General features: G+C 36.5%; 1 protein-coding gene across 1 annotated transcript; it reads right to left on the bottom strand.

Annotated features, from left to right (window-relative positions):
• Window positions 1-265: 265 nt before the first annotated feature.
• On the bottom strand, window positions 266-22,183 carry LOC128246402 (ATP-binding cassette sub-family G member 5-like). The gene is made up of 12 exons (XM_052964588.1): window positions 21,541-22,183; window positions 16,349-16,414; window positions 13,456-13,623; window positions 11,708-11,938; window positions 11,389-11,521; window positions 10,927-11,196; window positions 6,730-6,940; window positions 5,982-6,181; window positions 4,596-4,734; window positions 3,381-3,566; window positions 2,747-2,929; window positions 266-1,466 (listed from the first exon to the last, which is right to left on the bottom strand). The coding sequence occupies exons 3-11, from the start codon at window positions 13,585-13,587 to the stop codon at window positions 2,752-2,754; spliced, it is 1,680 nt and encodes a 559-aa protein (XP_052820548.1). The 5' UTR covers window positions 13,588-13,623; window positions 16,349-16,414; window positions 21,541-22,183; the 3' UTR covers window positions 266-1,466; window positions 2,747-2,751.
• Between the last annotated feature and the right edge of the window lie 3,985 nt (window positions 22,184-26,168).

The following is a 26,168-nucleotide window of genomic DNA, read 5'->3' as shown; positions in this document are numbered from 1 at the left end:
TACAACAGCCATATAGTACTTTAGTAATGCTTAGAGATTGCAAGTATGTTGAGTGGTCCATATTATATTTTGTAAACTACCAAGTTATTGGGGCAGCCACTGTTTATATCTACCGCCTCACCTGATTACTAACAACAACAGCTGACTGAATAATTGTATTAGAAAACTTGAGAAATACCTTCTCATTGGACACAATATATAGTTGACCACTTAAAACAGTAAATGGTATAAACATAAGTCATGGAAAAACAGAAACACTGTTAAATGTTCGTAATATTTATTTATATAAAATAAAGATGTTTCTGTACTATAAAAGAGATTCTGGAATAGCTATATAATTGGGATTGCAATGAAAATAGGAATGTAAAATTGTAAAAATAAAAATGAATATTAAAATATCGTAAAATTAAAACATCTCTATAAATGTTGTGTATAAAGTTTTATTAAGTTATATTTTAGACAAATATCATTTTCATATGACGATATCAGATGCAGAACATACTAAATGAACACAAAATACATCGAATAAATTCTCACGAAATATTTGATTTTCTAAGATTGCTGGTTTATAATAATAATAACTTTACTTACTAGTTAAAGATAACTCATTCATCTATTTGACAAAACTTGTTTAAACATATTTATTAGTTATTAATTTGTTTACTATATGACCTTCATAAAAAACTGCATTGCAAACAAAATAACAAAACACACACGCATGCTGCACGCATGTCACAATTTATTATTGTACGATTAAATGAAAACGAAACAAATTGCAATTGCTGTGAAAATGATAATAAATAAAACTATGAAGTTGAGCACGTTTCTGAATGCCTGGGGAAGCAGCAATGGACTTGATTTTTAGATCACTACTTTTCTTCAAATATTTAGCTCTACTGTGCATATAATCATAATGTATGATAATGTCGGCATGAGATTTTGATTTGTTTCCAAAAATATTTTCATGGTACTAGGTGGTCCTTTTTTTACAATACATCCAATCACATGTCCTTGAACTTTGACAACAGTCCCTTAAAACAATGTGAGCTGGACGCAATGTCATAAGTAGAAACATAAGACCTGGGGTCAATACTGATCTTATTTGGATTTAAGAGCGATGTAGCTAATCGGATTGCTCGATATAAATAACGGACCATAACAGTGAATGGATTTAGTAACGTTCATGTATGACCATAAGTTGCACATTAAATATCACCATCATAAATAAATAGAAAATGAATGAATAGATGGAACAAATCATAAACACATTCATGATGCATTTAACTCATGAACACAAAACTAATGCAAGTTTCTGTTTCCCCTGATTTCCAAGCACACAACAGCTGCAAAGAAAGTACCTACACAAAAAGCGATAACGACATAAAAGTTTCTTGCGATGACGTCAGCACTACCTGGGAAGTTCTTGTCAAGAAAAATGTCACCGCTTTCCAAGCATGGCTGTAGCACTGTAAAAGATGACGTGTGTTTCATAAAACAGTTTTTCAGAAATGTACAAGACTAATTTTGATGCAAAGTATCAAAGACGTCGCGAATGTTTTTGAAACATGACTACTGATAAAAGGAAGAAGATAAATCAGGATACCAAGTTTGAGGTTCGTGGAGATAAGCATTCTTCAGTTATTGGACGAAATCGGATTTTAGCTTAAGGTCACCAGGACCTTGACCTTTGACCAACTGACATGACAATAGTTACGTACTGGTCATGTTTGACGGATCTCTACCAAGTTCGAGGTCTCTAAGCCTAAGCGTTTTTCATATAATGATCGGAAACCAATTTTCAGCTGAAGGTTATCTTATGGTTACCACGACGTTGACCATGATGGTCCATATGTTGACCATATTTCACTATCCGGGAGTGGGCCCACACCATATTGATATGAAATAATTTAAACTGTTTAATTTCACTGGTTTTAAGAATGTTCTGTTAAGTCTATATTCTGCAATTAAAATATGGAAACGTATGTTTTTAAAAATGAATACTCCATGTTAAAGAAATCGTTGTTTTATTTCAAGAAATACAACAATTCCAAATTGTACACTTAAGTTGATATATGTTAAGATGCTTCTGTAATACGGACCTAGAGAATATAACTGTTTTGATTGAAATGTTAAAGAAATTGGCCAGGTATATGTGTAATTAATAATTATCATATGTTTACGAAGTAAATTGAGTACAGACCGTGATAATACAGTTAACGATTAAAAATCAAGATTTTAAAATCTAAACAATTAATATGTATACGCTTAACTTAGGTTACACACCACCATTGTCATTTCCTCTATAATTCAATGTGAAATGATTATTTTTAGACAACATTTAAAGGCATTTCGAGCGAATGCAGACTATGATAAACATATATATTCTTAAAACACAAGCTTTAAATTACCTTTTAAGCCAATAAAAAAGGGGGGGGGGTCAAGTTATTCCTAAGAAAAATCTCTCCACTTGAAAAACAAACTCTAAAAATTGCACATTCCGCCAAGACAGTTCTTCCAAAATGACCTTTCAACTATAGGGCAGCAGTTTATGCTTAAATCTCTATTCTAAATGATAAATCAAGAAATAATAGATACTCAAGGTATAAAAGTTTCAGGAATAATGATATTTTTGATTTACAGTGTATTGAGCATGTGAAAACATGTCTATCAGTCATAAAAACATTATTTTTTTATTGAGAACTTTCCACACAACGGAAGTACATATGACGCAATGGTGACGTCATACCTAACTTAGAAATAAGCTCCATTATACGTGACGTTTAAGTTAGAAGTAACGTTAGAAAGTTGAATCTCAGGGCAGTCGAACCGCAGACCATGGAACTCGTTAGCAGCCAGAAGTTCGGCGAAGTATTTTTGGATAAGACCTTTGCTGACCCACTGCAAGGGTTTCATAAGGGAGTTCAAAGTCCTGAAACAATAGATAATGTGTCTGTTTTCACTATGATATGGTCAACGGGAACTGAATTATTTAGGTATATGTATAATAGAAATATATACACACAACGTGCATACTTTTAACTGTTGGCAAAAAATATGTTATCAAAGTATTTGTTTGTGTTAGTTTGTTTATTATTGAAACAGTTTTAGACTGGTGTGTATAAACAGCTAAATCGTTCTTATAAATGCCCATGGAAATACCATTGCGAGAGGCGGAGGGGGAGGGGGTATGGCGATCATCACTCCGATATTTTTCGGACATCGACGTGCGCCCAATTCCGCTACTCTCCATTCATCGGTCGATGGGTCAGTCATGATAATCTGTATCTGTATCTGTTCTGTTACGTATAATCCGACGATGCATCTAACTTAAACACCTTACAGCTTACAAAGCGTCTCACAAACCTTGAAAAAAAGCTTACTTTAAAAATCCAGTGGCCACCAAAGAGTAGCTTGAAAGACAGAGTCCAGTGACGGCCTGGGCCAAGTTGGCGGACAGGAAGATGCCATGGAAGGCTGCAGTGTGCAGCTCCGACCAGAGACAGTTTAGGAACACCACGGCGGTAAACCGGATGAACTGGAGTTGGCCTGGATGAAGCCCCGTGCTCCTGTAAGTCACATCGGAAGCATTGGTATAACAGTTATTACATGTGCATTGTATATCAAAAATGTCAAACAATAACTCCTCAACTGAGAAAGACACCCGTATATAATTTGTAGATTGACCGTTTTAATTTTGAATGGTTGTTGTTGTTGTTGTTGTTGCTGTTGTTGTTGTTGTTGTGGTTCAGTTTATAAAGGCCTGTCATTGCCCTATAATGACTGCATTATGGATTGACCCCGTCACATCCCAAAGTGTGACTTCAACACAAATTAATTTAAGCTAAATGAGGAATTTTATCCAGACCGGTTGATGGGATATTAGCAAGAAGAGCAATTTTATTGTTGTTTCAACGTTTAAACCGCAACGTTGTTTCAACGTTGAAATCACAACGGCAATACAACTTTCAAATACAACCATAGTTCAACCTTTTCTCAACGTTGAAGGATAACCGTTGTTTCAACGTTGCTTCAACGTTGTTGTGCTTGCTGGGTACGTACCGCCCCACTAGAGACAGGCTATAGAACAGGCCAAATTAAACCGTGTTGAGGATGATCCTGGTGCAGTTCCTATACTTATATATGATTGTTGTATAAGTCTTAATAAAAAATGTCCGATCTGTTCTGTTATATTAAATACTTCGTTGTGGTTTTATAGAAATGAGCTTCGTCATTCGGAATACTTCGGCCATTTTCAATCGAAAACAACCTCGGATGTATATGGACGGTTTTCAGTGTAAGAATTATTTTAATTTTAACTACGCTGCAAGTAGATCGCGTAGTAATTTGAATATAGCAGATTAACTTTATGGCTTTACTCTTGAGAATCTTTCTTAATTATACGACAATACACTTCCCTGACAATCAATTTAATCTTAGGTAAAATAAATACACGTTAAACACCATCATTAATAAATGCTATTATATAATTTTTTACGAACTACTTCTAATGATGTACATCCGGGGTTGTTTTCAATGGGAAATGGCCGATGAGTTCCGAATGGATCGTCGTATGTGATCGCTTGCAATCCACTTACCAGTAAACTATGGCACTGAAGAGGACGGAAGACACGACATGGCACGGTAATACATGGACGGTATAAGCCAACAGGAGGGTCAGGGCGCCATACAACCCGTCTCGTCGCTCCCGGAAATACTGGTCTCGGATGCTAGGAACTAAATTTAGGAAAATTTGTTTAAATTAATTCTCTGAAGTTTGTAAATAATTGACTAGTTCACCTTATAATTCTTGATGCTTATCGAAAGTAAGGAAGTGGAAAAAAAGCAATAAAATGGGGTGAAATCAAGAAACATCTGAATATTCAGTTGTTGTGATAACTAACAGACAGTGTGTTTTTTGCAATGTCTGCAATGACGTTGCGGCGCGAAGAATTGCAGGACTTTATCTGAGAGGAATTTCTTAATATCGTTGAGGGACGCGCGGCGTGGGGTTGCATATTTATCCTCCGCAGACAATTTGCACCACGGTGGTCCGCGATTTACTGCAAACCGCGTGCTTTAAGTACTGTATTTATAGAAAACATAGGTTGAAAAGTTCACAATGTTGGAAAACACTAGGCATTAAGTATTTAATTTAGGAAGATTTTGTCTCCTTTACAATAAAAAAGATTACTTCATAGCTTTGTGAAAGAAGTCAAATTTATATCGAGAAGAATGTTATTATTTCTTGGACAATCATCGAATTTCGAAATGCAAATGCTTTTTCTTTGAAAATCTGATAGAATGATATTTTGTAAAATTTGCTCAACTCCTACACCTAAACATGTTGCAATGGATATATGTATTATGCTTGCTAAATATTGAACCCGAAAACTAGATAAAAAAGATATGTTTTTATATTTTGTTATTTGGTCCTTTTGAACGACTTTTAAACTGCGGACGGCCTTTAATTCCGCTAATTTTGCCCAGTTCTAATGTTCTTTTTACATGCGACATGGTATTGATATTATTGGTATTATAGGTTGTAATGTTGCCATTCCATATATTAACTTAATCAAATTGGTAAAAATTGTGAGTTTTTGTTACACCAAAGGCAAATATTTGATACTAAATAAGGCACATTTCAGTGTCAAAAACAAACAATTTTTAACAATGATTTAAGACGACTGCTTTAAAATAAGTTATTGGTAAAGGCTCATCTGAAATCATTGTTTAAAATGTATTGTACAGTATATTTTAAAGGCAACTATTCAAAAAGACAGAAAAAATATACAACAAATGTAATACAGATATGGTATAATACAACTAGACGTGTTTTGACTTCAAAGTTTGAAAATGACGTATTTCAAAAAGGAATCGAATGGAAACTCGGGATAACTCGAAACATCGGATAACTCGAGGTTCTGGTTCGCGTCCTCGAGTTATCGCAGTTTTACCTTAATATATGATTCCATATTACTCACATAAGGCTGAAGCGTTGAGTATGGACACATACGGGGCGAACGCGCATGTCAAATACAGCATCCCCATCCGGTTCTGAACGCTGCTCGGCTCCGTACCAATGCGGCCCATGAATGCGATAATCATTATACAGAAAGCCGGGAGGAAGAAGAACCGTAGCATATAGTCTGCACGGTCACGGAATAGGTTCCGATACATCCGCCTGTAGGATGAAAAGGAGCTTGGAATAAAACAAGAAATAATTACTGCCCCCACAAACCGCGTTATTGAATTTATGCACAGGGGCAGAGTACGTTGTTATAACACCACCCTATGACCACGTCCCTCCCTCGATTTTTTTAAATCCCAGGCTGATGGGGGAAATGTTACTAGTGATACATTAAAAAATATACAAAGTTTATAAAAAAAATATTAAAAGTTATCACTAGTTTCATTTCCCCCATCATTATTAACATTAATAAGACTCGGATTTGTTTTTTTTCTCTAAAAAACAAATGGGGAGGGGGAGGGGCGTGGTCATGGGGGGTCGTCATAAAAACGAACCCTGCCCCTGTGTAGCGCTTCAGCCAGAATGTACCATTTCAATTTCAATCACGCAGGTGTGTGTCACGTGACTGTTTTGTATCATGTTGTCAATGACAATTTTAATAACAAGGGTTTGGTATAAGATATAAATAAATACCCGTATGTTAGAATAAATTAGAATAGTTTATATATACATATTTAAGTGAAAATCATGGCTAGTTTTACCTAATAACAGTGACTAACACCCGAGCGGAGCCCGGGCGCTCTACCGCTTCCCTATTTCCGGCACGCGGTCCTCGCCGGAAGTCGTCAGAGATCCTCCGGAATGTCCCAAGCTGTAGCCGAGAAGTTTTCAATATTTTAACCAACCGTTCCACTCGAATAAGGCTCTGAATTTCTGAATCTTTGTCCCGGCGGTCCATACTCGCCACATCAACTAAAATGGAATTTCATTGGCTCGGTAATGTTCGGAGGAATTCGGAAAATTTACGGATTATTTATAGTAAGACGAACGACTGAAGTAACCGAGCTTGCACAGAAACCTATTATCCAGTTGGTCTATGTTTGTAACTTTAACTGCAATATGGTTAATTAAGGTTAATTTTAATTGTTACTTATACTCGGCAATGTTCGACAAAATTCGTGACTTTGACTCGGTTAGCTTCGGGAGTTTTCGATATCGAGTTGAATGTCCGAGTCGTTGTTCAACCATCCGATACTTTCAACGTCGACTAGAATCTTTTAAATAAATTTATTAGGGAGTATAAGTATCTTCCATGGCCGAGGGTGTTAGATAGGTTTATTTCGACCCGAGCGTAGGGTGTTTTGCGAAAAGAGGTTTACGAAAAACACCCTGCGCGAAGGTCGGGATGAACCTATCTTACACGAGCGGCTATGGTAGATGCTTTATCTTCCAACTCAATTAAACAAAATTAAGTAAAATTGTGTTTCTTTGCTGGAACTCTTTTATGCTTACTGAAAATAATTGCGTGGATATGCGATAATTCGTGGTTGTCATGGATATGCGCGCAGTGATTCAGATTATGTTAATAGTCAAATCGGTCCTTAAATAGTTCTAAGGAGAGTGAAGCATTATTTCTTGAAAGGTACGTGCAAACTTTTTTATGGTGACATTTGAAGCGAGAAATAATTAATTAGCGTTCTAAATATTGCCACAAGACAAAGTTTCCATGATGCTACAGACGACAGTTTTCAACAAGGGAGGTATAAGTACAATGTGGCGACCCAGGAGTTCCATACGTGAATTTTATCTTCGCCCGTGGGCAAGAAAAGAATTTCTAGCATGGTTAAATTATTGGATCTTCTTATCTGAGGTGGGAGAATATAAGTATCTTCCATGGCCGAGAGTGCAAGATAGGTTCATCCCGACCCGAGCGTAGGTAAACCTCGTTTCCGCAAAACACCCTCCGAGAGGTTTGTGATGAACCTTTCTTACACGGGGGGGGGGGGGGGGGGGGGGGGGGGGGGGGGGCTATGGTAGATGCTTTTTCTCCCACCTCAGTTTAACAAAATGAAGTAAAAATGTATTTTTGCTGGAACTCTTTTGTTCGTAGTGAAAATAAATGCATATGGATATGTGATAACACGTGGTTGTCATGGATATGCGCGCAGTGATTCAGATTATTTTAATAGTCAAATCGGTCTTTAAATAGTTCTGAGAAGAGTGAAGCATAATTTCTTGAAAGGTGCGTGAAAAAAATGTTATGGTGACATTTGAAGCGAGAAATAATTAAAAATGATTCTAAATATTGCCACAAACAAGGTTTCTAATATGCTACAGACGACAGTCTTTAACAAGGGAGGTAATTACAATGTGATGACCACTAAAAAGGAGTTCCATACGGGTACTTGTTTTATCTTTGCCCGTGGGCAAATTTTCTAGCATGGTTAAATTTTTGGATCTACTTATCTGAGGTGTGAGAAAAGTATGGTAATGTTCGACACAATTGGTGCCTTTGGCATTGCTAACATTTCGCTAGTATCGGGTTGTAACGATCATTTTCATGATTTCAAAATACACTGCGTATTTTAGTAAAACCCCATGGGGAGGTCTCCAGAAGTATGGAATGTATGGTGTGGTGTCCCGGCGTGCCCTTTGTGAGGTTTACGACAATTTCTTACAACGTAAGTTTTAATAACCCGTTTTACTCCAGTAGCTAACCTGGCAGTGCTCTTTGGCAGATGTGTCGAATGTCCTTTATCTTTTAACCCATCTTATATCAGTAACATATTTAAACGACTTGCTCGCCCGTTTGACTCGTGTAGCTAACGCAATGGACTCGACTTGCTCGCCCGGTCGACTCGTGAAGCTAACGCAATGGACTCGACTTGCTCGCCCGTTTGACTCGTGTAGCTAACGCAATGGACTCGACTTGCTCGCCCGGTCGACTCGTGTAGCTAACGCAATGGACTCGACTTGCTCGCCCGGTTGACTCGTGTAGCTAACGCAATGGACTCGACTTGCTCGCCCGTTTGACTCGTGTAGCTAACGCAATGGACTCGACTTGCTCGCCCGGTTGACTCGTGAAGCTAACGCAATGGACTCGACTTGCTCGCCCGGTTGACTCGTGTAGCTGACGCAATGGACTCGACTTGCTCGCCCGGTCGACTCGTGTAGCTAACGCAATGGACTCGACTTGCTCGCCCGGTTGACTCGTGTAGCTAACGCAATGGACTCGACTTGCTCGCCCGGTTGACTCGTGAAGCTAACGCAATGGACTCGACTTGCTCGCCCGGTTGACTCGTGAAGCTAACGCAATGGACTCGACTTGCTCGCCCGGTTGACTCGTGTAGCTAACGCGATAATTCTCTTTGGCAGGTGAATCGATGGTCCAAAATCGATTAACCCATCTTATATCAGCAATGGATTAACTCGACTTGCTCCACCGTTTTCCACGAGTAGTTAATCCAACAGTGCCCTTTGGCAGATGAATCGATTGACAAATATCGATTAACCCATCTTTTTGTTAGCAATGCAGGGGCGGATCCAGTATTTTGCTTTAGATGGGACGTAGAATGTCCACTCGGTTCCCCCAAAAAAGAACAATTCATGGTTTTAACGGGTTGATAGGGGCATAAAGCCGTCCCCAGGAAATATTTAGAAATATTGCATTCCAGGTTATAAAAAAGTAAACTTTTAACCATTTTAGAGGGTGTGTGCGGCGGATGCGCCCCCGTCTTAAGCCGCTAGTGCAATGGATTTACTCGACTTGCTAGCCAGTTTTGCTCTCTTTTTTTATTTCATACGTACCGATGGTCCAACACCGATTAACCCATCTTTTATTAACACTCTTTACGGGCAAATCCAATTTAGTCACAAACCTAGGTTATCCTTAATGTGCGCATAAAACTCGGTAAATACCACAATAGCTATTAGTATCTATTACTTGTTAAATACTAGTTCTCGATTTAATCATTGAAACTGAAGACATGGTATTGCATTTATTTCACAGTATTTGATTTTACCATCATCGCCATTTACTCTGAGGTTACTGCAACTACGACATATATTCCTATATCGTCGATGTTTCAAAATACTTTCTAAAATTAAGCCATTTAAAGGTGCACTCTCACAGATTGAGCGTTTTGACAATTTATTTTTTATTTTGTTTTGTCTTGGAATGAGCGTAATGTTTCGTTTTTGTCTGGAAACCAGTGATATAAGACTGCTGACAAAAAATCAGATCGCATTTTTTTTCATTTTTAGGGTCGAAAATTGATGTTTTATGTATTAGAAACAATGAGGAGTTTATCGGCATAAAACATCAATCTTCAATCATAAACAAGAACAAACTGCGATCTGTTCTTTGTTGTCGTCATCAGTATAATATCACTGGTTTCCAAACATTTACGAAACGATTGGCTTATTCAAAGACAAAACTTTGAAATAAAAGTTGTTAAAACGGTCAATCTGTGAGAGTGCAGCTTTGATAAGAGTATATCATTTACATAAAAGCGCAAATAGCATACACTGATGACGTGATTATGCAGTTTTAAAGTGCTGTCGACTTGTCCACTAATTAACTAGATACGCCGACGTAACCATTGAGACATTTCGTGTTATAGCTAGCAAGTCGACATGACTGCATGGTCACATAATCTTAAATCTGATGTACGATAAACGTTTAATGACTACAGGCCCAGGACTACCACAGTCATTTAAATGGAGTGAACTAATGCTTTGGTGGCATATGACCTGAACATTCGGAACTCCTCGGCTATTTATATCGTTGATAAAAATGGCAGAGGAGCTCCGAATGATGACCTGAACAACATTTAGTGACATTTAACCTACACATGTCAGTAAATGTATTTCAGGTCATATGACACCAAAGCAGGAGTTCGTTCCTATCAAATGACTGTGAAAACAGTGCTACCTTGTATGACCACCACACAACTCACCATATCTATCCAGCGGGTTTGTATATTTATCACATGGGTACCCTACTTCTGTAAAATATTGCACCATCCCTTTCGCACAGCCGAAATAAACGAATTCTCCCTTTGACATAATTCCTATTCTGTCCAGCAGCGAATAAATGTCCGAACTCGGTTGATGGAGAGAAAGCATGACTATTTTCCCGCGTCTCGCGAGATCTCGCAGGTTGGAAACAAGATGGCGGGCGGTATAGCTATCGAGGCCAGATGTCGGTTCGTCTAGAAGTATGATATCTAAAATAAAACAAATGTTTGACCCAAAACATAAGTTACATAGTATAGTATTTTTCAGTCATATTTAAAGTCGATAAGCCAATCGTTCATGGGTATTATTTTAGAGAAAATAATTACGATTACAACTGATGAAGAAGAAGAAGATATTAACAACAACAACAGCAAAAACAACTACGAAAAAGAAGAAAGAACCTGGGTCTTTAAGGAGTTGTATCGCTATGGTAACACGCCGCCGTTCACCGCCGGAAATACCTCGTATGATGCTTCCGCCAATGCGAGTGTCTGCGACGTCTTTTAGACCCATTGCCAATACCACGTCAGTGACCTTAAATAGTAAAAACATAATTATCTATGTTATCTATGTTTATGTTCTGATATCATTTTTGCATTGCACTGTGAATTTTTACAATAGTTGAATAGATATTTTTCGCTTGATGGTGCTTAAATATCTGATTGAATTTGACAAACCGCCTCGAGCCCAAAATCATATTATTACGTATAATAAATTTACCCTCTTTTCTATTTCTTCTGACGTCGAGCATCCTGGCAGCCTGAGTTTGGCGCTGTATATTAACGTTTCTCGGACGGTAAGATTTGGCAGGAAACGGTCAGCTTGCATCACGTAGGTGGCGTGATTCTGAATGACGTTATTTGTGCATCGTGTACCATTGTAAATGACGTCTCCAGTCACTTTGCCGGAAGCGCGGCATGTTATGACGTCTAGCAGGGACGTCTTTCCAGACTTTAGAACGAAACACCAAGCCAATTGTACAAAGGACGCAGGAAAATGCTATACCAGGTATAGACTAATTATGTTATATATTCATCAAGCAGTATGTAAGGTTTAAGCAAATATAATCTATAGTTTCTAAGGAAGGAGTGTGTATTTGAATTATATTTGTCCTTTTTTAATATTTTTTTCACTAAAGCTTGTTAATTATTAAAAACCGATTAAACGTCATGAGAAACTGGCTTCGAAAGCTGCGGGGCATGACACACTAAACATCATTTCTAGTTGGCCTTAGATATATGGATGTAATGAAAATGTGTCTGACTTAATGCTTCGTGGTTTAAACCCCGATGTTATTCTGCAGATATTAATTTTTACGAAGCTAATTATGCTAGTTACGTAACTGTTGCTCAAACTAACAAGAATGCATTTACATTTTCTGGAAAGGCTATGAATTACATATTTCTGTTAAGGCAATCGAATGCCTCTTTTTTAGTTAGCCTAGGGAATTCTGCCCGTAAATAAGGTAATTCTCTGTTAACTCCATTAACCTTAATGGTAAATGTTGATGCCTGTGCTGGTATTCAATATTGGTCTTACATGTATTTGGATCTAAGAACGATGTAGCGTATCGGATCGCGTGATATAAATAACGAACATATATAGGGAATGAAGTTCCTGAAGCATGACAATAAGTGTGACTTGCATATTGAATACCACCCAAGATGACTTCATACTTTTTTGGTATCTTTTCTAAGGTATTTGCTTAGGTAACCGTCTCCGTGGCCTAGTGGTTAAGCGTCCGCCTACGGAGCGGGAGGTCGTGGGTTCGATCCCTGGCCGCGTCATACCAAAAGACGTTAAAAATTGGTACAAGTAGCTCCCTTGCCTGGCGCTCGGCATTTAAAGGGTAGTGCTTGGAAAAGTGGTGTACTCAGTACTGGTTTAACCCAGGAAAGTTGTACCCCGTGTATCGGTGCTTTACACCGAGCACGTAAAAGAAATAGGTAAGAAATATAGGTACGAAAGTACTTCTTGCATTAAGTGATTACATGGTGTATATTTGCCCTTTATGGCAGCTGAAATCGGACGTATATGACACATTTTACAATCGTTGAGGGCCAAACAAACTTGGTATAATATTCAGGCGAGTAGCTAGGGCATATTTGGAATTACACAGATCGATGCCGGACAGCATATTAACCCCTTCATCCCTATATTTCAAATTCGGGATTTTTGGTATGACAAAAACTTGGACCTGTCAAAATTTCATTACGTAACTGCGTATTTGCGTACAGTCAGCTATTCGCCCGAGATTTTCGGTAAAGATTTAAATTACATTTTCCTTTTATTCACACAAAACTGTTTGAAATGATGCCAAAATAATATGGGACCACTAAGCATTTAAAATTCAAATATTCGTGGGCCGGAAATTAGACTCTCTCAATGATATTACGCGCTCTTTTACCACCAAATCCTACAAAAGGTATCATTTGACAATATGTTGTTTTCCATTCATCCGGTCATACCTGAGTTTCCGAGAATGCCAGTAATTTCCCCTGACATGAGTCGCAACGTGACGTCATTGATGATGCATTTATGACGTAACTTCCGGAAGCAGGCGCCCTTCCACCACGGCCCCACCCAGTCTCGTACCACATACTTCAAGTTGAGCACATCCAGGTGATTTGTGGCATCTGTAAATATAAATATATTCTGTAATGTAGCAGGGGCGTAACTAGACCGTGTTTGTGTAAATATATTCTGTAATGCAGCAGGGGCGTAACTAGACCGTGTTTGTGTAAATATATTCTGTAATGCAGCAGGGGCGTAACTAGACCGTGTTTGTGTAAATATATTCTGTAATGCAGCAGGGGCGTAACTAGACCGTGTTTGTGTAAATATATTCTGTAATGCAGCAGGGGCGTAACTAGACCGTGTTTGTGTAAATATATTCTGTAATGCAGCAGGGGCGTAACTAGACCGTGTTTGTGAAAATATATTCTGTAATGCAGCAGGGGCGTAACTAGACCGTGTTTGTGTAAATATATTCTGTAATGCAGCAGGGGCGTAACTAGACCGTGTTTGTGTAAATATATTCTGTTATGCAGCAGGGGCGTTACTAGACCGTGTTTGTGAAAATATATTCTGTAATGCAGAAGGGGCGTAACTAGACCGTGTTTGTGTAAATATATTCTGTAATGCAGAAGGGGCGTAACTAGACCGTGTTTGTGTAAATATATTCTGTAATGCAGCAGGGGCGTAACTAGACCGTGTTTGTGTTAATATGCCGTCCGGCAAATTAATGGTACCTATATAATATTATATGGTAAGGTTTCTATACCCTTTGATACGTTAACAAAATTCCACAATTGACACTCTGACTGACCAGACCCGTTTAGGGGTATTTCCCACACTTAAATCACTAGCGGATCGGGGGTGGGGGCGCCTCTAGCACCCCCTTCAAATTTTCTTTAAAATTCGATATATGAGAAAAAAGAAATTGTTAAAAATATATTGGTGGAGTATGCCAATCCCCCCTTCGGTTCCGTGAAGGAGGGACGCAGGACAAAAGGTTACGCCCCTATGTATCGCCCCTCTTACGTCAAATCATGGATCCGCCCCTGGGATTTGTTAATCAAATCATTAATTCACCAATATATTGCATAACTACATTGGTCTAAACTACGTACACAATTTGTAACAGGTGATGGAAAAACAAGAAAATTGCACAGACGACTAATCTATTCATGATAAATGAATTCATGTGCAGAATGCTTTGAATATCTGATATAAACATAAACATAACTGTTCGTTAAGATTGCCCAAGCGTCCATGTTAAACATTATTTCCATTTGCTGGATGAAACGACTAGCTCATTTGTACATCGTGTAGCGCAAATACTTCATGTGCATATTAAACTTGCATTTTTTATTCCAAATGTAAATAAGGACGGATTCATTACAAGTTTGCATACTATCGTTAAAGGGACTTGTTCAGAGATTTCAATATATCGGTAAATATATCTAAAATGTAAGATTTGTTGAAAGTCAGTTCTTATACGTTCACAAGTGCCCATGGAATATTCTTATACTTTTTACCAACGACTAGAATGTGTAAACGTTGGTGAATAAGTCCTCGCATAGTCTTTCCTTAATATGCGTGTATTTTGATTTGGGTTTTAACGATCAGCACCAATTACAGTCAAATTTTGTTCACCACCTCCCTTTAATATATTATATTATACTAGTAGAGTCATTATGCAGTTATTCAAAAATACAATCCATGCAAAATTTATATAATGGTTAATCAAAATAGTTTTAAGTTTTATGTATATTAAGCCAGAAGGTCGCAGACCCATGAGGCATAACGTGCACAACATTAAAGAAATGATATCGATGTTAATATCTGAAATGCACTGACACATCTTTGCACCGTAATGAATGATGGCATACCTTATTTTTAACACATGAAATAAAAGCGTTTAGCGCAGTCGAACAGTCGTAAAACAAGATATTAAGTGCCAAACGGAGAGTGTTTTAATTTTCAAATACAATAGCAAAATTCAACTATAAACTACGATTAACCATATCACCAACGAACGATGTTTATTCTTTTGAAAATGTTTGACACGTCTTATAGTATGTACCTATAATGGTTTAAATCTTTTTAACCAATGGGATGACAGTATTTTTCAAATAATTCGACGTATAATTTTCATATAGACCGACGTTATGCACCAGTCAATTATAACCACGGCCCCCAAGTCCGGGGAATAGTGGGGACTTTAACTTTTGGTCAAGCCAAGCCCGGGTAAAATCCCCGCCCTGCGGGAACAAACTGTTGGTAAAATCTCCGTCAAATGTCCCTACACCTCAGGGACCTTAGGTAAGGCCTTTTCTCCGCTATTTTTGACGCGAAGACAAAACCACCGCATTCACCCGGCACTGCGGGGCCACCTGGAAGGTAAAAACACGGCCCATTTCCATGGCTATCCCCGGTATACTCCCGGGCCTGGGTGGGGGGAAGGGGGCGTGGTTACAATTGACTGCTGCATTAGATTCGCCGTATTAATAGGCTGAATCTCTTACATATACGGTCTGACCGGGGTGATACTCGATTTTTTTTACACCCATTTCTTAAGTATGCACTCTTATAACTCACACACTGAGTGACAATGCATGTTTTAAGGTATATTAATTATGTCATGTATATATGTTGTATTGATGAGACTTTTAATAAACTATCCAATTTTAAAGACGTTAAAATACATTATCTATGTGTAAGAATTCTCGAGTTGGCCTGACCTTTTGAAGTTATGTGCATGTATACACATAAATATATACACATCATTAAAATGAATACTATTTATATTTTCAAAAAAAATATCCATAAAATCAGGTATATAGAGACAAATATTACCTTCTATTTTTCCTGATATTCCGTTCACAGCCATAGGCGCTAATAACCGCACATCTGCACCTGAAGCTGAACACTCCTATTATGTCCAATATTGTTACAATCTCAATAATATAAGCAAGCTTCTCGTTCAACTGTTTAAACAATTGTAAGATGACTTTGAATACATACAAGGTCATTATTATATACCACGCTTAGGAAAGTTATGTATTACATCCTTATATCAAGTTGATATATCCGTGTCCTTGGCAAAAGCGATAGCGTTTAAAAACATTTGATCTATTGTCTTGATAAAAAGAAAACAGTTTAAGCTGCACTCTCCAAGAGTCTCACAGATATACCGTTTTTACAACTTTTTTTCTCTTGGAAAAAGCAAATTTTGCGTAAATATCTGTAAACCAATGATAAAAGATTGCTGACAAAAGATCAGAGCGCAGATTTGCATATTTCCGTTCGAAAATTAATGTTTTAACTAACGGTTTAGGAAAATGCATAAAACATAAAAAAAATTAACTTAAGTACAAAAACCTGCGATCTATTTTTGTCAGCAGTCTAATATCACTGGTTTCCATGGATTTTCGCAAAACTTGGCTCGTTCCAAGACAAAAAAATAAAAAAAGTTGTCAAAACGTTCAATCTGTGAGAATGCAGCTTTAACTTCTTTAACGAATTTAACAGAAAGAAAATATACCATGCACAAGTTATTTTATATCACGAATCAGCTATTAGCAATTACAGCGCTCGTATATGCTTGAAAAACTCAAATAATTAGATACGATGCTTTGATTGTGGATGCTAGTATTCAATGACAATCCAAATATGATGATCATAAAAAATAGAGCTAGTGTCAAATGAAAGTGAAAAAGCTGATGAAGCAGAATTCCATTTCGATCATTATAAGACGGATATTTATTTATTCAAATCATTTTCTGAAATTTTGAATAATCAAGAAATGTCCGTCAATGAGATAGTGAGGAGGTTTCGACCACAGCGTAACTTTTTTCAATCGCTTCACACGGAATTGTCACAATGGGGTAGATGCTACGCATTATTTACAAATTAAATAGAATATCTGATATTGATGTTCTTATTCTTTGGCCTTGCTATTTGCGATGTCATTCATTTGTAAACACGAGTGTTTGAAACTTGTATTCCAAATGAAATTAAGGCATTCGATCCACAAACAAGCTAGTCATTTATCAAGCCATTGTTAATAACTCAGAGTCGATTGTTCAAAACTTCGATAAAGTTAACAACGTTTCTGACGCCATCGTTTTTAACTTTCATATATTTACTGCTCAGAAAGTTAATTGGATACGCTTGAATCTGCAATGTTTCTAACAAGATTTGAGAAAATGATTTCAGATATACTTGTATAATTAAAATATATATAAACAGCATCAAATAGTTCAAAAGTTAACAACGATTTCGTTAATCGCGTTGTTATTTTTAACTGAACAGTTCTGAACAATAAGGCCCAGTGGTTTCTGATACCTTCTCTGTAAAATTAGTTACCAAAAATACATTATTGTACGTAAGGTTATAGCTGTTTGTATTGTTGTTCTTAATTTGAACTGAAATAAGACGTGTAGTTTTCTTATTTAGTCATATTTAAAAGCCAACAAAATATGTTTGTAATATATTGGAAGATGTTTTAAAATGTCGCTCTGTACCATAACATATTTGGCCACAAGAAATCCAAAATTCACATACATGTACTAAATTCCGTATCTGATATTTAAATTAAAACCAATTTTAATGGTCAATTAATTAGTTCTCTAATTTGATTTTAAAAAGTGTTTGTTTCTTTCTTCTTAAAACGTTGTTTCATGATCCCCTGAAAATATAAACTTAATCTATAACTTTATACATTTTTTTCGTTTCTGTTAATGTTCTGTAGTGAACGTGACAATATCAAATTAGGTCTTTTAAAAGTAATTCAATAATAGTAATTGTTTCTGTCATAGCACCAGAAAGTTAAAAAAAAATTGTACAGAACATAACAGACTCTTTACTTGAAGCGGCACTATCACACTTTTTATAGTTTTTGTCTCAGAATCAGCTGATTTTGGTTGCATTGCCTCCATTTCAGAAAATATAAGATAACTCACAATAAAACAGATCTCTTTTGTTTGGGAAACTGCCGAAAATTCCATTCCGGCCATAAAACATCAATTTTCGAACATACATATGATTAACTGTGATCTCATGTTTTGTCACCAGTCTTGTCCCACTGGTTTCCAGGCATTCACGCAAAAAATGGTTCATTCCAAGGCAAAAAAAATGACAAAACGGTCAATCTGTGAGAGTGTTACTTCAACTTAAGGATACACAGCTCATCATTATCAGCACAAAATACATAATAGTGTAAACAGAAAACTTTGATTTATGTGATGCGATTAGTCTACATGTAAAGCATTCACGACGTTTCGGCATCGGATTTTCAAACTGAAATTAGTTTGTTTATAAAAATGAAGAAAAAATGGTAAAATTCCAAACTAAAAAATACGATGCCAAAAGCGTGCAAATGAATCGAAAAATAGTATTCTTCCATAAATTATGCACTTTGTACTCAGTGTGTGTATACCACGTGATAAATTGCGTCATAAATGCTACGTCGGAAGGCACTATTTTGCTTCGATTGAAGACTTAAAACAATGATAACTTTTCATTTTCCATACCATTTTAAATGAAACATAGCGCAGTCTATGCAACTAACGGAGCCCCGCATTCGGTCTTTTACCAAATTTTGATTGAGAGTTTAGTTTCTTATAACACTTCGACAAACCTTTTCACGATACGGCCGTCTGACGGAGCACTGTCAAAATATTGTTTGGAAAACAGGTTTGTCGAAGTGTTTGATGAAATTAATCACCTTATCAAACTCCGGTTATAGGAATGACGTCACCATTACGTCATATGTACTTCCGTTGTGTGGAAAATTCTCAACAAAAAAAAGTGTTCTTATGCTTGATAGACATGTTTTCACATGCTCAATACACTGTAAATCAAAACTATCATTATTCCTGAAACTTTTATACCTTAAGTATCTATTCTTGCTTGATTTATCATTTAGAGTAGAGATTGAAGCATAAACCGCTGCCCTATAGTTGAAAGGTCATTTTGGAAGATCTGTCATGGCGGACGGTGCAATTTTTAGAGTTTGTTTTTCAAGTGGAGTGATTTTTCTTAGGAATAACTTGACCCCCCTTTTTTATTGGCTTAAAAGGTAATTTAAAGCTTGTACTTTAAGAATATATGTGGTTATCATAGCCTGCATTCGCTCGAAATGCCTTTATATGTTGTCTAAAAATTATAATTTTACATTGAATTATATAGGGAATAACAATGGTGGCGTGTAACCTAAAAAACAGAGGTGGTGTTCTTTTAGCTGCATAGACTGGCCTTTGTTTCATTTAAAATGGTGAAGTAAGCGAAAAGTTATCTTTGATTTAAGTCTTTATTTTAAGCAAAATATTGCCTTCCGACGTAGCATATATGACGTAATTTATCACGTGGTATACAAACACTGTGTACTGTCAATATAAGATTATGCTCACATTATAGACAGTAAGTATAATCCGGTGCCAGTGAGGCAAACTAAGCACTTCAAAAACGGTTATGTATATTATATTAATGACTATTGGCAGGGGCGTAGCTAGCCCTTTATTAATGTGGATCATGCCCCCTCGGAACATTTTGAAAACCATGGTGCAATCTGGTGCATTCTGGGCGTTCTGATATGCTTTATTTAGTACTGTAAAATGGACAGTTTTAGGATCATAAAGTCAAGTGTGAATACTGCACTTTTGGCTGTGTTTTTTTTTTAATTTATTTATTTATCAAAATCATGTGGATTCAGCCGCGTACTCGCGTATAAGCAGCTATGCGCCTGATTGGTCTTCAAATCCAAATCTGGGCATACAATATAATTCAAGAAACAGGAAGCCCTTTTGCAAACAGAAGAACAACAAACAAGAAGCATTTCTCATTAATAGTAATAATGTATCATTTGCTTTAATTAGTGGAAATATGAATATGCATTAATTATATATGATCGCAGATACCCTTGATCTTAATAAATATGAATATGCATGAATTATAGTTGATCGTTTTCTTGAACAGCTTGGGAGTAGGATTTGGTCCAAGATAGTTATGAATATGACTAAATAATAAATGAGATAAGTACTCTGGGAGTCGTTATCTTTATCCTAAATGTTGTAGCCGGATCTCAAATAATGCACCAGTCAATTGTAACCGCCCCCCCCCCCCCAGATCCGGGGACTTTCACTTTCGGCCCAGCCAACCCCGGGTAAAATCCCCGTCCTGCAGGGACAAACTGCTGGTAAAATCCACGCCAAATGCCCCCGCACCGCAGGGACTCTCGGTAAGGCCCATTCTCCGCTAGTTGTGGTGCGAAGACAAAACCACCTCATTTACCCGGCACTGCGTGGCCACCTTGAAGGTAAAAACACGGCCCATTTCTCCGGTATACCCCCGGACCTGGGGGAGGGGGGTGCGTGGCTACAATTGACCGGTGCATAATGATTTCGAGTTATTTAAACAAGTTGATTTATATGCAAGCAAATTATCCTCCAGTGTTTTACGAGTAGCAGTATATTTTAAGAAAATGACCTTTTCGTGACCCACAAAGCATAAAAAGCCAGTATATTAAACGAGATCATGTAGGTCGTGGCCACCAAGCTCGACAAGTGGGGTTTCTCCTGGTACTCAAAATTTCACCACAACGAAAGACCCATCGTCGGCAACCACCGGGTACTTTCTCCCGTTACACTTCATACACATAGAAGCATAGCGTAGTGTGTATCGGGGTATCCGGCGATGCAAAATACCGTACGCTCGAGTAATTAAAGTCGTGTTAGCGAGAGAGATTAAGATAATGTTCTTATACCTTGTTTCGCAAACGTTGCCAAAAAATAAGTTTAAACTAGACAAACGTGCACATTGTACATTATCAGTAAGACAACGGACAAACTACAGTCGAAACTCGTTATGTCGAACTCTGGTATCTCGATGTTTTGGTTATGACGAACATTTTTCGATCATTTTGGTTTAGTGATACATGTTTTATATTGATAATATGAAAAGTTTAAATTAACAAGCTCAAGTTATATCGCGGATGCGTAAAGGCATGAATTGTTTATAATAGTCAAAAAGCGTTAAAAAGAATTCACCTATGTCTCCCTGAACGCACTGCCATCCCTTTTTAAATCGCTGCCTTTCCCGTAGCCACCCTCAATTTAGCCGCCACTTCCTGACCATTTTCTTTCAGCTTGAAAATACAGCGTCCATCCAATGGTTATCCTTCCTTACAAAATCGATTTCAGTTCTCACGATAATTTCCTATTTTCTGTTTCACCTTTGCCGATAAACATGTTAGTTTCCTTGCATTAATTTATTATGCCTGGTAATCCATGTAATCACAATCAATAATTCAACGGTGCTTCTTAGAATGCAGTTTTGTACATCACGAGCGGAAGAAAATTATTTAGCAGTGTTTTTGTATTAAAAATAAATCGTTTTCCGTATCTTTAAGTTCCCACTAAATGTTTTCAAGGTAAATGTAAACAATCACCCTCCAATATCATTCATTAAACAAATCCATCAATATATTGATGTCTTCAAGAGCTAAGATTACATCCAGTTTCTGGTGTAAAAACGGAATTGATTACTGGAAATGTGAGCAGTCATGTATATGCCAAAGGTTGATATCAAAGCATTTTTTTAAAATCCAAATACTTTTTTAGTTTTTGATCACTTAAATCTAAGTAAGTTAAATATTTAAAATCAATTTTAACAGCTCAAAAATCAAAGCAATTATCGTGATTTGCTACTAGTTTTACAGTTAAAAGTCAAATCAAAACTTCAAAGCTTATTTATTGCAAAAAAAAATGTCGTACATTTGTACAGTGATTGTAATCATTGATCGATTTAAAGGCTTTGTAGTCTATTCCGCGTCATTCATTGACAAATATGCTCTAAATTACCTTTCTGCTATTAACGATACATTGTTTACCTATTAGTATAAGGGTACGCTTAATAGGCGTTAAAATGTTTGTTTTCACTAACTCGACCGAACCTATGTTTTCCTCCCGACCAGTCACCATACAATTTTTTTACCAAGTGTGAGTTTTTTATAATATTTTCTTTTAAAAAAAATGCATTAATTTGAATGAACATCTTAAAATTTGACCATTTTATCTTTATTTCTTTTTACAATAGTGATATACCGTGATATAGGTCGGTTTGGTAAAGAAAACCGGTTCTCAAAAAAATATAATAAAAATTGTTTGCCTACCTACCTTCCCGGTATATTCTATGTAAGTGGAAACATAGAAAATAGATAACAGTTATGCCCACCTTCCTAAACAATTTGTTTGGAGATGTTAGTGTAATTTTTTTTTTTTTTAAATGGCCTTACCACTTTGTTCTACTTTTTGACACCACTATTAAATCATATTTTACAATGCCATTGTTTAAAGTGGCACTCTTATTCAAAATCAATACATGTTATACACGAGTAAAACACACATAACTTTTGAGTGATATACCCTCAACTACTTACTAAATAATGCATATGTGGAAAATATTAATTACTATGTACAATATTATAACTGTGTATTTGATAGCTGAAAACGCAAAAATATTAAATGTGTGGTGAATGCTAAAAGGTTGAAAAACCGTGTTTTCTGCGCATTTCTTTTAAACTAATCTCGGTATCCTTCATAAGAACCATTGTTTTCGACATTTATTCATCAATTTGGCATATTAAAACAATTGTATTAAATGTGTTAAACCTTATCTGGGAGTAATAGTGCATCTTTAAAGGGACTGTGTCACAGATTGGCACCAAAATTTTTTTTTCTGTAACGAATCACAGGAAAATTATCTAATAGAATGTGTTACGCTTTGATATCATAATTGTAAATAAAAGTACCAAAATGTATTCTATTCGTGTGACATAATTAAGCTATACAACTTCCTCGGTAATATCACATGATAACACCGACAAGCCAAATACGCACAAGGAATGAATTATACCTGGTGGACATACCCAGTAATCTTTTTTAATGGAAAAATACGAAATAACTGCTAAACTTAAATAAATTGTAAACGATGTGGTACATCAGTTAGTAAGGTTCAATGCATTGTACACATCGATGCCAGTTTTCAGTTTTCGACAATTTTTCTTTTTTTTTCGCTATTTTATCATACGTGAGAAAGCCCCTTTAAGCAAAAATCCACATATAGTGGCATAGAGGTGGCAGGTGTGATTTTTTTGTTTTATTTTATTTCGTGGTAACGACTTATTAACTCATTCCAACAACTCACTGTGTCGTTGCCACGACTTACTATCTTGTTCCCACGACTTCAATATCTCGTGGCGACGACTTGGTTTTGATGTGGCCGTGAATAAGACATAACTATTTAACTCTTAAGGCCATGAGATAAAATAACCCCACGCACGTCACTTGCATGTCACCGTTTATTGATGTCACGCTGGTCATGCAAGAACATGTTTACTATATTGGCAGGCGCGCAGCTGCCTATACGCGAGTACGCAGCTGAATCCACATAATTCTGACACTAAAAACAGCCAAAAATTGGAGTATGCGTACTTGACTACATGATCCTAAAACTGTCCATTTTCTAATATTAAATAAAGCTCCTCAGAACGCTCGGAATGCACCAGATTGCATTATTGTTTTCAAGATTTTCCGAGGGGCATGTGCACGAAACCTCCTAGCACAATTATGAATCCAAATGAATAAAGCGCTAACTACGCCCCTTGTATGAAATGGATTTACGCTTAATCAATGTCTAAAACTTAAAGTTTGCGTCACATAGCTTTGTTCTGTCTAATAACAAACGTTTCTCGTTAGATAATTCAATTCAATTCAAAACTGAATTTTCTCCAATCGTGAAAAATATTGGTTCAAAAATAAATACACAAAGCACAGCACTGATATGTAAAGAAACGTACATGTAACATATAATGGATAAATATTATTCATACTATTATTTTATTTTATACTAGCATACTACTACTAGTATAATAATGAATACCTTTACATTCGCCTTATTCCAGAAGCCCATAATGCTTTGCGACAAAGGTGACTTCCGGTATATTTCCGCATTCCTAGTTATCGATACGAGTGAAAGGAAGAGCATAATTGGCAAAATAGATTGATAGGTGAGTAAAACATGTTAGGAACATCAGTTTATACTTTTTTCTATAAATTTCTACCGTTTTTTGTAAATGTCAATAAAGTTTTTGACGTTTATACCCAACTTGAGTACACATTTAAGTGGGTGGGGTAAAATAACAAATATAATGGTAAAGACATAGTAGTTCTCAAAGACTTCAAATACATGCATTAAAGTGTGGTTTATTGAGTGCTGTATATAAACAAATAAACAGGTCTTAGAATAACAGCTTATAAATAATGTACTAGTAAATTGTAGTTATTTAAATATCTGACTGATATTAAAGCTGCACTCTCACAGATTAAACATTTTGACAACTGTTTAATTTTTTGTCTTCGAACTAGCCAAATTTATGCAAACGTGCAAGAAAACCAGTGATATAAGACTGCTGACAAAACATAGGATCACAGATTTTCATATTTAAGTAAAACAATCTGTGAGAGTGCAGCTTTAACAGACTCTTTAGAGTCTTTTATATTTTTATTTTTCTGGCTAACTTGGATGATGATAAAACTATTTTATTTAATTTAAGAGATGTCCATTCTGGATGTTTGGGTCCGCCAAGTTGATACTTAACAGGAGAAGGCAGTTGATACCATTGATCTGATAGCACCTGCTATATCAGTTGTTTTACAAGATATTTTTGTGCAAAACACGAGAGACTGGATTCGGTTCATGAACAGAGATAAAATAAATGAAGTGTGTGAATGAAAACTTTCTTTGACTGCCAAGGACTAAAGAAATGCACACAAGTGACATAGATTTAAATGTTTGGTACAAAAAGTAGACGTTTAGAACTTAAAATTATGACACAGGATGTGAAACAACACTTCATAGCCAATAACAGTCGAACAAGAGATTTTTAAAAAAGAAGCAACTCTCGAACTCGTTCTTTTCTCTATCCCGGAGCGAGGGAATTATTAACAATACTGAACGGAGCCACCCCTGTAGAATATTTTTTCTATTTTCATTTTCTACTTTTAAACCCCACACATTTACAGGGAGAAGGGCTTCGTGCAGTTTGTTTCTATGTTGTTTTAATAACCAGCCGTTGCATATTATCTATTTATTGTTCCTCCTGGGTGAGAATCCAATTTTTTATGTCAATAATGTTTATATCATTTTAAAATATAAATTAAAATTTTAACAGTGGCCTTAAAAAGGATTGTGTTCAATCTAATAATCAGTATAGTCTTTGTTTATGCCAACATTTAATTACCAACCGGAAACGGTTTTAATGTATCTTTTAAATTCCTCCTGGAGGAACAAACAATTCCTATTTTTTTATTTCTTTTCAAGTTAAAAAAATCCTTGGCAAGCCCAACTCATATTGTAACACCACAGGATGAAATCTGATGCTGGGACTGGTTACATTCTCCATCCTGGTTTGCCTGGTCACACAGCGACATTAACTTTATTGTTAGTAAAATATTAATTTGTCATTTACCATCATGCCGTTCAATAAACCTGGGGCGGCCCCTGTGGTTGGTTTACACGAGGACTCTTAGATTCACTGTACTACATATCGGCACCCTATAAATACCCAAATTCCATTAAGCCCCTGTGTGCCAGCCCCATGGGTAGCCCCAGGTTT

Source organism: Mya arenaria, chromosome 9 (assembly GCF_026914265.1).
Source record: "Mya arenaria isolate MELC-2E11 chromosome 9, ASM2691426v1".
Taxonomy (NCBI): Eukaryota; Metazoa; Mollusca; class Bivalvia; order Myida; family Myidae; genus Mya; species Mya arenaria.
This window is presented reverse-complemented; position numbering and strand designations above follow the sequence as displayed.